Consider the following 14,110-nt stretch of genomic DNA (forward strand, 5'->3'; position numbering starts at 1 on the left):
ACAGTTGAGTGTAATCTACTCACTTGGTATTATATTTGATCCGCGAGCCTACAGTTATTACATCCTAAGTATCGCGTTAACTCGCCAAGTTGCAGCCAAAACTCACCGATCGTCGCCCACTTTTAATTGATTACCAATTGGAATTGCCTTGTGCGTTTCTGATTACATCATACATCCACTTTGGCGAGGGGGCGTGCGCGTTTGTGCCCAATTGCAACCACGACGCCCACAGGCCTTGGTCCCCATCAACTGTCATCGTTATGTCTGATCCAAATAACTCTGGTGGAAACACACTTGGAGGCGGTTCTGGCGAGCCTCTGCCTCCCGAATGGGCTGCTCGCAGCGGAGGGTCAGGTGGGGGTGGTAGAGGAGGTGGAGCGGGGAGACTAGGAAGGATCGGAGACTGGGGAGGAACTAATACGTGAGTAACATCCACATCGAACGACTTGTATAATATAACTAGGATTTGTCCAGATCTCGTGGGGCTCCTCCAGGGGTGGATTTGCCACCCTCCGCGATGTTGCCTCGTCCGCCCCTCCGCCACCTTCTCGTAGACCACCGGAGGATGATGACGACGAGGAGGAAGACGACGGCCAACCAGCTAATCTCTACACTGGAGGAGAGCATTCCGGTCTCTCTGTCCAGAACCCAGACACGGCTCGGCGATCCGGTCCACCTAATCTCGTTCGAGATATATTCAAAAAGGCCGCCGAGGGATCGAGCTCGAACGCTGCAGCAGCACCCAGCGAAGAACCAAGGTCGAGTATATTCTCTGGAGGAGGGCATACATTGGGCAGCGACGAAATCGAATCGACATATATCCCCGATCCAAATGCGCAGACCGCCAGGCCGGAAGACGACGTAGGCTCCCATATCGTATCCTTCCTATCTCCGAGCTAACTTGACCATGCTATAGGACGAAGTAGCGATCCGTGAAATCACCTTTTGGCGGGACGGATTCAGCATTGCAGACGGTCCGCTCCTCAAATACGACGACCCGGCAAACCAAGCGATCCTCAGCGCTATCAATTCAGGCTCGGCTCCTCCTTCCGTGTTGAACGTCCGGGTCGGCCAACCGGTCGAACTGCGTGTTGCGCAAAGGACAAAAGAGACTACCGTCCTCCCCCACCTAAACCCGCTACACCCTTTTCAGGGTCTGGGAATCGACTGGGTGCGCCAGCTCCGTCGGGAGAGGCATCCGGGTCTGGGTCTGGATCGACATCGATGCCTGGCACGTTTGCGAACTCTGAGCCCGAGGCGATTCGAACCATGTTCGAGGTCGACAACTCGCAGCCGACGACAAGCATACAGGTTCGACTTGCGGATGGAACACGGTACGGATTCGCTCATACATACCCCCCCCCCTCCCCTCTTCTATCCGGAAACTAATGACCAATGATTCGGGATAGGCTTACATGTCGTATGAATTTGACTCATACGGTTGGGGACATCCGAAGCTTCATCAATGCGTAAGTCTGCCTGTTCTCTCGCTTCGGTGATTTCGGACTGGCTGATTGGTGGTTGGTCGGATTAGGTCTACTCCCGGAGCCGCGTCCCGTCCGTACACCATCGGAACGACCTTTCCTAATCGTATACTCGAAGACCCATCGCAAACGGTGGAAGCAGCTGGAATCAAGGGAAGCGTGGTCGTGCAGCGTTGGGTATGAACAAGTGTGTAAAAGAAAACTTGATGTCGAATACATGAATTGAAGGTTTTTTTTTGTTTATAATCGATCAAAAGTAGTTGTTTGGGCCAAAGCTCGCGAGCGAATACGCATGTAGATCTGTTTGGTGGATGAAAAGCTCTGACGTGTGGCTGAATGCTCAAGACGTTTCAGCGATTGGCTGGATGGCCTAGCAGCGGACTGATGGCGGCACTAGGATGATTATTATTCCTCAGATTTAAATATACGACAATATGGTGAAAGTCTACTTGATAGTATCACAAAGTGAACTTAGGAGGATCGAACAAATCGAGCTGTCAAAGGGCATAGACCGAGCTAAAGCGGATCAATGGTTTGCCATATAGCAGCGATAGCTTGAAAAGAACCGAGATTGAATCCTCCAACCAACCGAATAGGGCCTCTTAACGACAAGTACATGTCACAAGCTCAATGTATGTACGGATGTGGCGGATCCTGGAACATTCGTTCAGTAATTCATCGGAGACACGGTAATCCCGCCAAGCCGTCCGAAACCAAACCGCATTCATCCACAATGAAGAATCTAGACCACCTAGACTTCTTAAATTCATCCTAGATTCTTGGCCTTACGCGTAGTCATAATGATAGCACACCATTGAGCAAACAATTCTAAAGTAACTAATAAAATAAACCAGCTCGACTCACAGTGCATCTAATAGAGTGCCTTTGCTTTGAAATGAACTTGCCCTGAACTTGGGTCTGAGGATCAATGTCAGCCACGCCATATATACACTGGTAAGCTAAATAAAATGCAATAAATCGGGATTCTAAGTACCACCAGGCCACCTGCGCATCCCAGGATAGAAACTTCCTATCCTTTCTGCTGGATACGGTCGAATCAGTCCTCCCGCAATATATACAGAAGCCCCCAACGCGAAACCAATCTACCAACAAGTCACGATAGCCCAGGACCCATCCGACATATCGCGCCGCGCATATTGCCTTTTTACGCGACGGTTCTATCAGAACATAGGGCCAACAGCTTTGCTCGTTCCACCTTGGCAATCACCTTCAATGTTATTTTGAATGAGTGGTATATACGTAGACCTCAATCCGTGACATTACAGTGTGACAATTACATCCACTCTGATCCGGGAAGTCATCCGATCAAGTGTATAGTGTTGCGAGGGCAGCATGTACATGCGTGAGATTGAAGTCGCATATCATCAGACTTCTGGGCTGGCGAGTCATGTTGCCATGCGAGGAAACGCCCCGAATTTTTGTCGGACACTCAAGCTCTAGGTCGATGGTCCGATCCCAGAAGCCATATTCGAAGCATAGCACATACATCGCTAGTATGGAGCATTGGTCACAACAACTATCGATGGGCGTTGGATAGGGTATTCACGGTGTACAGCGCGACCGGTCGGCGAGGCGCAGCGAAATTCTACCTATTGATGAGCGCCTGGGGAAGGCATGCAGTTCGCGTTTGTTTAGTATGGTCACGGTCTCTACCTTTAGGGCTGGCCCAAACCGGCCTGACGGTCGCCTTGAGGTCGCCTCGAGGTAGGTGCGAGCCTCTGGGTCACAGGGATTTATAGCTCTGCACCCTCGGTTCTCCGTCCTCCGTTCTATCACTCGATAGTGAGTCGGTAGCTCCCCATAACTAACTCTTGCGCAGATCGCGACCAAGCGTCGAGGCCTTCAAGAATATCATAAAACCCATATATATCGGCATTAGAAATGGTACGCTCTCTCAAGGATCTACTTCCCACTCAACGAGCACCCCCGATAACCATGTACCATGATACTATTATCGCGTTGTCTTGGCTGTGTGCGGCATATGCAGGAACCAAAGGTATGAGTCATATAAGCGTCTCAGCCACTTTGATTTGTTGAGCCTAGTTGTAACCCCCGCACATTCTGAAGGATGTAAGACCGAGTTCGGTCCAAGACGCCGTGATTCTGACAAAAGTAAAATACGATATGCCCATATAGGAAGTGAGTAGGGTTTCGGCATAGAGATGCGGATTTACAGTTCAATTAACAAATCGGTCTCAATAACCACACAGCGAGTGCGTACCGAACTCTAATGTTACTCATGTTTGGTACAAAGAAAGCTTAAATGTTTATAGGCGGTTCGTGTGCAAATCTCCAGATGGGATCTGAGTGCTGACGATGGTTGCCGCGAACGCTTCAACAGAGGGTGAGTGAGTTGTTGTACCTAGATACAAAATACATTAGGCCTCGTTTGGAAACAGGATGTGAGTACATGTTAGCCGAGATATCTATGCATGACATTATGAGACATGAGTAGTGGGTATGTCCAGATAACAATCACTTCGGGAGTTATGACCTTAGGCTGGTACCACACATCATATATAGATAGTACGTTTGAGTATTCAGCCGTGGTTGTGTTACTAACCTGACTTTCATACTCAACAGAAAGTCAGTAGTCTCCTGGGTGCATATGACTATGACCTCATTTCCCACATTGTTTACAGATGGTAGGTGTGTAAGGGTGCAAATCAGGCAAATGACTAATCTGCGTACTTTTATAGAAGGTATATATCGCATCTACTGGCCTCTCATTTATACCTCTTTTGACGTAGAAGCCATAATGAAAAATGTGATAGTTGGTAGGTCTGCCGTACCCAAGACTTACGAGATGATATATTCGATAGCACTTACGACTGGTTTGTTAGGCTGTACGTTCACGGAATGCTGAGTAGCGAGAAACAGGATGACCCGTGAGTGTGCTATGTGCATCGCCAAAACGCATGCCGGCTAATGTGAATGGGCCGCACATAACGCCAGCATTAGTAAGTCGCTCACTTCATCTGAAAACAATAGGCTGATGCGTATGGATAGTGCACAGGAAGTAAGTACTTACAGCCCAAGGTGGTAGTGTCCACTTTGGGGCTGCCTAAATATGTGAGCACGAAAGCGTTTCGTAACCAAATTACATATAGCTTACTTATCTGGTAGAAAGGAGGGGCGTGCCGCCGGAACTAAACGCATACTATGTCAATAGGAGGTAAGCGACATTTTCTGAAGAAGAAGGGGCCTCATTCAGTGAACCAATGGGTAGAGAGTGAGCGAACTATAATCACTTCAAAAGTAAGTATGAGTGCCATGTACAACGACTTGAGGACTAGCTAATGGTCGTAAGTAGAATTGATGTTATACTCATCAACGGGACAGGCGGTACGTGTCCAAGTGTGAATTTGGACACCTCGAGCGAGAGCTAATGGAGTTTGGGTTGCTGGGTACGAGTAGTTGGTACGTGGTTCGTGACTTTGTTGCCGAGTTTGGGTTGGGGGAGGAGGTGCTAACTGTCGAATCTCAGGAGGTACGTACGTCGTGGCCCCCCAATCGCTTGAATGATATGGAGAATCAATGGGAACCTCGGTTTCAGACAGTGAGTGAAGGGTGTTTCTGGGGAGGAAGTATGCGGGTGTAACTTTTGTACTGTTATTTCCTATTTCAGAAGGTTTGGGCAAACTACCTGTCAGGCAGAGGTGTTGGCTAACTATGTAATGATGGACACCTGGTGAAACTAAGCCGGTAGGTATGCGGTAAATATGGATAGACTACGATGCCTGACGAAAAAATGCGTGCTGTTTGGTATATTAGCCGGTGCGTATGGGGCTGGTGTCGAGCATGGATATGCACTGACCACACACTGCGTGCTGTTCGGTATATCAGGATGTGCGTATGGGGCTGGTGTCGAGCATGGATATGCACTGACCACACACTGCGTGCTGTTCGGTATATCAGTGGGTGCGTATGGGGCTGGTGCCGAGGATGGATATGCACTGACCACACACTGCGTGCTGTTCGGTATATCAGCAGGTGCGTATGGGGCTGGTGTCGAGGATGGATATGCACTGACCACACACTGCGTGCTGTTCGGTATATTAGCCGGTGCGTATGGGGCTGGTGTCGAGCATGGATATGCACTGACCACGCACTGCGTGCTGTTCGGTATATTAGCCGGTGCGTATGGGGCTGGTGTCGAGGATGGATATGCACTGACCACACAGTGCGTGCTGTTCGGTATATTAGCTTGTGCGTATGGGGCTGGTGCCGAGGATGGATATGCACTGACCACACACTGCGTGCTGTTCGGTATATCAGGATGTGCGTATGGGGCTGGTGTCGAGCATGGATATGCACTGACCACACACTGCGTGCTGTTCGGTATATCAGTGGGTGCGTATGGGGCTGGTGTCGAGCATGGATATGCACTGACCACACACTGCGTGCTGTTCGGTATATCAGTGGGTGCGTATGGGGCTGGTGTCGAGCATGGATATGCACTGACCACACACTGCGTGCTGTTCGGTATATTAGTCGGTGCGTATGGGGCTGGTGTCGAGGATGGATATGCACTGACCACACACTGCGTGCTGTTCGGTATATCAGTGGGTGCGTATGGGGCTGGTGTCGAGCATGGATATGCACTGACCACACACTGCGTGCTGTTCGGTATATCAGTGGGTGCGTATGGGGCTGGTGTCGAGCATGGATATGCACTGACCACACACTGCGTGCTGTTCGGTATATCAGGAGGTGCGTATGGGGCTGGTGTCGAGGATGGATATGCACTGACCACACACTGCGTGCTGTTCGGTATATTAGTCGGTGCGTATGGGGCTGGTGTCGAGGATGGATATGCACTGACCACACACTGCGTGCTGTTCGGTATATTAGTCGGTGCGTATGGGGCTGGTGTCGAGGATGGATATGCACTGACCACACACTGCGTGCTGTTCGGTATATCAGTGGGTGCGTATGGGGCTGGTGTCGAGCATGGATATGCACTGACCACACACTGCGTGCTGTTCGGTATATCAGGATGTGCGTATGGGGCTGGTGTCGAGCATGGATATGCACTGACCACACACTGCGTGCTGTTCGGTATATCAGTGGGTGCGTATGGGGCTGGTGCCGAGGATGGATATGCACTGACCACATACTGCGTGCTGTTCGGTATATTAGCCGGTGCGTATGGGGCTGGTGTCGAGCATGGATATGCACTGACCACACACTGCGTGCTGTTCGGTATATTAGCCGGTGCGTATGGGGCTGGTGTCGAGCATGGATATGCACTGACCACACACTGCGTGCTGTTCGGTATATTAGCCGGTGCGTATGGGGCTGGTGTCGAGCATGGATATGCACTGACCACACACTGCGTGCTGTTCGGTATATTAGCTTGTGCGTATGGGGCTGGTGTCGAGCATGGATATGCACTGACCACACACTGCGTGCTGTTCGGTATATTAGAAGGTGCGTATGGGGCTGGTGTCGAGGATGGATATGCACTGACCACGCACTGCGTGCTGTTCGGTATATCAGGAGGTGCGTATGGGGCTGGTGCCGAGGATGGATATGCACTGACCACACACTGCGTGCTGTTCGGTATATTAGCCGGTGCGTATGGGGCTGGTGTCGAGCATGGATATGCACTGACCACACACTGCGTGCTGTTCGGTATATTAGCTTGTGCGTATGGGGCTGGTGCCGAGGATGGATATGCACTGACCACACACTGCGTGCTGTTCGGTATATCAGGATGTGCGTATGGGGCTGGTGTCGAGGATGGATATGCACTGACCACACACTGCGTGCTGTTCGGTATATTAGCCGGTGCGTATGGGGCTGGTGTCGAGCATGGATATGCACTGACCACACACTGCGTGCTGTTCGGTATATTAGCTTGTGCGTATGGGGCTGGTGTCGAGGATGGATATGCACTGACCACACACTGCGTGCTGTTCGGTATATCAGTGGGTGCGTATGGAGCTGGTGTCGAGGATGGATATGCACTGACCACGCACTGCGTGCTGTTCGGTATATCAGGAGGTGCGTATGGGGCTGGTGTCGAAGATGCATATGCACTGACGACCCACTGTACTGTTCGGCACCTCAGTGGGTATGTGGAATATGACCATGCATTCCACAAGCTTATGGGTAAACATTTGGCATCTAAGATGGTGAGTCTCTTTTGCTTTTCTTATTTGAATCATAAATGTTGATGACTTTACGCAGGAGGTGCGTACATTTCTCACTGTTTGTACAAATGCTTGCTGAATTTCTCGTCGGCCTTTTTTTATAGAATGTGCGTTATACAATCACTCTTAGGCCGTAATGCGCACTCACCTCCGAGGTCCGGTGTCTCCAATCTTAGCCGGTGAGTTTACTATAGACATCAAGCTCTCATGGTGACTTATTGCTGATGGCTTGGCCTGCTTCCCTTCCAGTGGGTATGTTTCGATCTGGCCATTCACACTAGCTCTAGAGGACTCGCGTTGATCAGTCGGAACATTCTCGTTTGATGTTCCAGTATGTACGTACATGATATTAGTTTCGACGAAGTGACTCGTGCTGATAGGAGCTTATACCTGACTTCCCAGAAGGTGCAAATGCAGCAGCAATTCGGTAGAACAGGAGCTAAAATACTCAATCGATACCTGAACCTTCTCTTTCAGGCGGTATGTACATATTCTTCTTGACAGCAAATTAGTGTTTATAACTTGAGAATGGGGATACCTACTACAGAAGGTTCGTATAACCTGTGTTCCTTGTGGGAGCACGTTGATGGCTCGAGGACCTGCATTCATTATCTTAGGCCGTATCTATATTTCCTTCATTACGCTGAGGTAGCCTTTGACTAACACACGCTGTTGTTTTACTCTTTTAGCGGGTGAGTACATAGAGCCATTTGTTCAAGCATGCGCTCCGATCTTGACTGCTGTCAATCTATCCCTCAGTTGGTGCGTACATCGTCCGCAGAAGGGCGTTTTATTTTCTTTTATTCAAACGCTTATCGACATACGTCATTTCAGGATAGAACACTGAAAAATCATGCTCGCCAACGGGACGAGTCTCGTGACTTGGAATCCCACCATGGTAAATCTATATTGGTCTCCGAACCGGCCGTGGATACTGAGTACTTTTGTATCCGGACCCAACTCTTCAGATCAAGCGCAATCAGAATCTCAGGCACCACGTCAAAATTAGCAAATCTGGGGATGATATTTTGGATGGTATGTAGCAAGTAGCTACAAGGCAGGCCAAAGTATTGATGATTTGAAAAAGGTACTACAATATGTATGCGCACATGTGTTAGGACTGCTATGGGGTCGAATGTGGTTGGAGTAATATATATGGATTTCAGAGGAGCGTAAAAATTATACTTGAGCCAGTGCTCCGATCGTCGTGAGACCCATCGATAGAGGTTGTCGTTTGGCTCTAGATACGAGCGCTGGGCGATCAGGCGCACAACTCCCCGGCACCGGATAGTCTGAGGCGTTGAGACGCATACAGAACTCGTAGGTCTAGTAGGCCACGTCTCAAGACAGTAGTGATGGGTGAAGAGACGAGGAAGAGAATTCACTAACATCTGTCCAGGACCGTTTGGTCGAATAGCACGAGCATTGCGGGCATAAAACAAACTTATTGCTATCGGTGTCGTGGGTACGTGAGGTGCGAGGTTGCGCGGTGGTTTACAGAAAGGATAGATACTATCAAATAGGCGTGGTGTAAATACAATGTGCGAGTATGAACTGGGATGGATACGGTACGGAGAGGGGGCCCCTGGGGTCACGTTAGACGTTAGCGATGCTGGTAGGAAAGACCGGGGCACCCAGACACGACGGAGGCTTGCTATCGGTCGCGTGCCCGCCGCTAAGGAATGGGTGATTGTATGTGTCGTTAGTGCGCAAGGACGATGAGGAAATAAGTAGACGACGGGAGGGCCGAATGGGTGCGGGGTGGAGCCCGATGGGTAGATCTGGCTCACCCTTAGCGTCGCTGGGCTCGCGAGGGGCGTGCGAGTGTGCGGGATCGTGAGGTACGCGCCGAAGAGATGTTCGTGACGGCTGGATCCAAAGGGGGATGCGAGGGCAAGTGGAGCTGGGGGATGTGTGTAGTTTTGCGACGGAGCTTGCAACCTCTCCTAATCACATACTTGAAGACCCATCGCAAACGGGAGAAGCAGTCGGAATCAAGGGAAGCGTGGTCGTGCAGCGTTGGGTGTGAGCAAGACTGTAGAAAAAAAGTCAAGTTTGATGTCGGATACATGAATGGAAGTTTTTGTTTATAATCAATCAAAAGTAGTAGCTTGGGGGCAAAACTCGCGACCGAATACGCATGTAGATCTGCTGGTGGATGAAAGGTTCTGACGTGTGGCTGAATGGCCAAGCTACTTCAGCTATTGGTCAAATAGCTCAGCAGCGAACGCACGGGCCGAGCTGAGGTAGGTCAATGGTTAGCTGCATAGTAGCGATAGCTCGAACAGAACCGAAATTTAATCCACCAACCAACCGAATAGAACCTCTTGATAGCACGTACATGTGACAAATTCAATGTGTGTACGGATGTGGCGGATCCGGAAACATTCATTCAGTAATTTATCGGAGACATCGTAATCCCGCCAAGCCGTCCGGAACCAAACCGCATTCATCCACAATGACACTGAACCAAGTTCTTATACAGTCAATCAACCAACTTGAACTTCTCGAGTGTTCGACGATCAATAGCGCCAGGCATTAATCTTGTGGGTGAAGCTTCGCATTGGATCTCTTCTGACGGGGGATGCCGCGTAAATAATACAACACTATGGGAGTTGTTCCTATAAGAACCTAGAGCCCAAGGTCCGTATGGAACCTCACCACTACAATCATAGCTAACGATGGTTGCACTCTCTCGTTTCTTCATCGCCGCACTCGCACTTGCCACTAGCTCTTTAGCTCTCCCATCCAATGCGACTCTCTCTGCACGGGATTTAGACGATCTAGACTCCCCATGTGCCACGGATGACCCTTACGTTGGTCTCTCAGAGGCAGAGATCGCAGGTATCACTGCCAATCCCCCGCTCAATATTCCCGAGACTCGGACTATCAAGGTGTATTGGTAAGAGACATAAAATAGACCACCAATGCTTGGCCATTGTACTCAATTTGAACCATAAAGGAATGTAATCCACGCGAATGAAAGTAAGTCCAGGGCTCGGTTGTCCTAGAAGTTCGGTCATTAAGATACAAGTAGCCTATAACGGGGGTATCTTTCATCTGCGCAGGTCGACTCGGCCATCCTCGCTCTCAACTCGCAGTTTGTTGGCTCCGGATTTACATTCCAACGTGCTCAGCTCAAGTATACTAAGAACGCCAAGTGGTTCAACGAGGTCGATAAAAAGTAAGTCGGGCTCTTCGATTGTATCTATATGCACACATGTTTATTGGGACTCCTTGCATAGCCAACTCACCTTGGATATGAAGAACAAGTTACATACTGGGACCGCCAAAGATTTGAACATCTATACTGTATGTCCCCATAGTACAAGTGACCTGGATCTTATCTTGACGCCTGTTGCATTGGCGATAGGTTAGCTTCACGAATTCGAAGCGCGGTGGATTCGCTACCTTCCCATGGTGAGTTCATACTATCCTAGAGTCCGTGGGCTACTTATTTATCTGGCTATTTAGGAAGTATACCAAAGAGCCCAAGCTCGATGGTGTTGTCATGAAGTGGAACACTACCCCTGGGGGAGCCTGGTAAGATCATTCAATTCATATTGCGCTCGTTTAGACTCAATCCTATATACCCTTTAGTCCAACTACAACCAAGGAAAAATCTTAACCCACGAAGTTGGCCACTGGGTGCGCTATTACGATTGCATACAGTGATACCAGACCTGATCCATTCAATCACCCAGGCGGGTTTGTTCCATACTTTCCAAGGCGGGTGCTCCGAAAAGGGAGACGAAGTTTCCGAGTCAGTTTCCATTCTACTTATATCCACCAAGGGGTTCAAAATCACTTACATAGTTGAATTTAAGCACCCCCGCTGAGGAAACTGCCGCAACCGGGTGTCCCGTTAGTCGTGATACTTGCAAGGACATACCTGGCCAAGACCCGATCCATAACTATATGGTAAGCGCAACGTTTTAGCACCACTCATGATTCTGATAGTCTGGTTTATAGGACTACACTTATGATCGCTGCAAGACCGATCCTTTTACCGCTGGTAAGTTACTCATAATTTTACTCAATGCTATCAACCTTTTAACTATGCATATAGGTCAAATTAAGCGTATGAGGGAGATGATGCAGCAGCATCGTGCAAAGTGATGTATGCACACTCCATATCTTTCCTTTCGATTTTATTTTGTGTGAATCATTTCAGTTCTGGTATTTTGTTTAAGCACTTCGTGCGTCGATGGTGTAGCAGTCTTCGGAATTTCACAAACCTTAAGACGCAAAAGTGCGACCCGAGCCAACTTACGGCTCACTGGTGACATGTAAGGATACCAAATTGAGAGCATAATGCCACAAGAAAAGAATTTATTTACTATCCCACGGTATACTTATTTAACAAACAATAGACGAGTATCCAACTCGCAGACAGACCCAGCAGCCTACAATATTAAGAGAAAAGATTGAAGGCTGTCGAGTCTGTGTACGTCCAGCAGCCAACAAAGATCACGAAAGCAGAATATTGAATGCATATCATGTTGCTAGCGTTTAGTAGCTTCCAGCCTTGATGTTCTTGTAATTGTACACCTTGCCGGCCTTGCCACCGGTGACCTTGAGTCCAGACCAGTCCCAAGAACCTGTATTACCAATTAGCCAATGAGGTATATGAGCGGCCGATATATTGCTACTACTAACCAGTGCATCCAGCACCACAGTCAACAGCGACACGTTGAGCATCAGAGGTGACAGCAATGTTGTTGGTACCGAAGGAGATGCCCTACCCATTGTGTTAGACTAGGTCTCTGAAGAAAAGAGTGAAATATACTTACAGACATGGCGACCTTGTTTCCAGGAGTGCCAAGGGTAGAGGGGTAGCTCTGGTCAACAATGACACCGTACTTCTTGATGCCGGTCGCAGTGTTGCCGTTGAAGACGACGTTGGTCACAGAGGCGTTGCTAGCGTCGGCCTTGGTCTTGATGCGGAGCGCCTGATCGTTGTTGACAACCTTGTTGTTCAAGATTTGAATGTTCTTGACAGTAGCATCAGCCGAGACCGATCCAATAGAGATACCATGCCACCAGAGCAGTGTTGCGCTGGAAGATAATATTCGAGCCCTTGTTGATAGCGATGCAATCATCCTGGTTGTAGACGGTGCTGTCCTCGATCGTAAGATCGGTGGTAGAAACATCGAAACCATCGCTATGAAGTAGATGAGATTTAAGCATTTCATACGCTATTGGGTAATAATTAATCTCACGTGTTGTGACCAGCAGCCTTGCCGCCCGACTTGCTGTTGGGTTTGTCACCGGCGGCTAACATAAAGTAAGTACGAAGTGCAAAGGGCGAAATTGATGTGCACATACAGTTGTCAATTGTGAGCTTGGACATGACCAGCTTGGCAGGGTTGCTGACGCTGTATACATGCGCGGGCGAGTTGAGAACCTTGACGTTCGAGTAGGTACCGGACATCTTAATCTTCATCATGGGTGAGGCTTGGTCACACCTCCGTTTCCGCCTTGCCCATCCCAGTATGAAGGTCCTTGGCCGTCAAAAGTGTGGCCGTTTCCATTGACTACACATTTTAGTATCAATTCTGGAAATATAACTGGGCGGGACCTACAGACAAGGTTATTGCCGGTGATAGAGAAAAGAGGACCGGCCCAGTTGGCGACGCCAAACTTAACATCACCCAGCATGTTGACGGTCGTGCCATCGAGAGCAGAAATTGCAAAGGTCTTCCCGGCGGGGACGGTGAATGCATTGATGTTGATCTGTATAAACATGCGCATATATGAGCTCCCCTTTCCACAATAGCGTGCGGCCGACTCACAGTTGTACATTTCTGGGCGGCGGCGACATCGTTCAATGATGAGATCGTTCCGGTGCAACGTTTTCCAGTAGGGACAGCAGCCACCAACGCAACCGGGAGAGTAGCAAGAGCAAGTGAGAAACGCATCTTAGATGGTAAAGATTGTAGAATTTGGATAGAGAATGTGGTATTTCTGATAAGGAGAGACAAAAACAATAGAAAGGAAAGGAAGAAAACTCGATTGTGAGGGGTATGGGCCGATTCGCATCCATTTTTATAGTCCTATCGAATATACGCCGTTGCTACTTCATTATTATTGGGTCCGGACCGGGAAGGAAATTAATTTCGCATGTGGCCCAAAAATAAACGTCGTGATCAAGAAGTCAACCCAACCTGCGTGGATGTACCTCATTGGAAATGGCCTCATGACCTGTCCAGGAAGTCATTTGACGATTGGGGGTCGCGAACAGTGATTGTAGTTATCAAACGGACTACTCACCAGAATTATCCATAGTATCAGATTATCGCTTCTGTGATAAGTGTCTTGTATATAGCGATTGCATTGATTCACCCGTTTTGACTTGGAAACCCATCAACATCATCAATAACGCAAGGCTAAATTTATGGTAACTATCAAACGTGCGCATCAAAACTCCATACCGGGGCAGGCTTA

The 14,110-nt window shown here is 48.9% G+C and overlaps 4 protein-coding genes across 4 annotated transcripts; 2 read left to right on the forward strand and 2 right to left on the reverse strand.

Annotated features, from left to right (window-relative positions):
- Positions 1-260: 260 nt before the first annotated feature.
- RhiXN_07870 (UBX (ubiquitin regulatory X) domain protein) lies at positions 261-7,742 on the forward strand (the record flags this gene model as incomplete). Its single annotated transcript, XM_043327686.1, has 14 exons — positions 261-421; positions 495-861; positions 917-1,088; positions 1,154-1,334; positions 1,410-1,469; positions 1,535-1,661; positions 4,148-4,154; positions 4,205-4,286; positions 4,349-4,393; positions 4,497-4,524; positions 4,616-4,680; positions 4,848-4,999; positions 5,280-7,645; positions 7,701-7,742. 14 exons carry the CDS (start codon positions 261-263, stop codon positions 7,740-7,742), a joined length of 3,855 nt encoding a protein of 1,284 aa, XP_043183071.1.
- A 1,517-nt stretch (positions 7,743-9,259) lies between these two features.
- Positions 9,260-9,734, reverse strand: RhiXN_07871 (uncharacterized protein; the record flags this gene model as incomplete). The annotated part of the gene is made up of 2 exons (XM_043327687.1): positions 9,260-9,566; positions 9,622-9,734. The coding sequence occupies 2 exons, from the start codon at positions 9,732-9,734 to the stop codon at positions 9,260-9,262; spliced, it is 420 nt and encodes a 139-aa protein (XP_043183072.1).
- A 610-nt stretch (positions 9,735-10,344) lies between these two features.
- Positions 10,345-11,782, forward strand: RhiXN_07872 (extracellular metalloprotease; the record flags this gene model as incomplete). The annotated part of the gene is made up of 10 exons (XM_043327688.1): positions 10,345-10,557; positions 10,732-10,847; positions 10,909-10,975; positions 11,042-11,083; positions 11,138-11,206; positions 11,264-11,311; positions 11,368-11,426; positions 11,491-11,584; positions 11,636-11,678; positions 11,733-11,782. 10 exons carry the CDS (start codon positions 10,345-10,347, stop codon positions 11,780-11,782), a joined length of 801 nt encoding a protein of 266 aa, XP_043183073.1.
- A 393-nt stretch (positions 11,783-12,175) lies between these two features.
- RhiXN_07873 (polygalacturonase) lies at positions 12,176-13,584 on the reverse strand (the record flags this gene model as incomplete). The annotated part of the gene is made up of 9 exons (XM_043327689.1): positions 12,176-12,264; positions 12,323-12,404; positions 12,457-12,657; positions 12,707-12,827; positions 12,886-12,940; positions 12,992-13,103; positions 13,132-13,200; positions 13,253-13,399; positions 13,459-13,584. The coding sequence occupies 9 exons, from the start codon at positions 13,582-13,584 to the stop codon at positions 12,176-12,178; spliced, it is 1,002 nt and encodes a 333-aa protein (XP_043183074.1).
- Between the last annotated feature and the right edge of the window lie 526 nt (positions 13,585-14,110).

The sequence above is a fragment of the Rhizoctonia solani genome, chromosome 9 (assembly GCF_016906535.1).
Source record: "Rhizoctonia solani chromosome 9, complete sequence".
Lineage (NCBI taxonomy): Eukaryota > Fungi > Basidiomycota > Agaricomycetes > Cantharellales > Ceratobasidiaceae > Rhizoctonia > Rhizoctonia solani.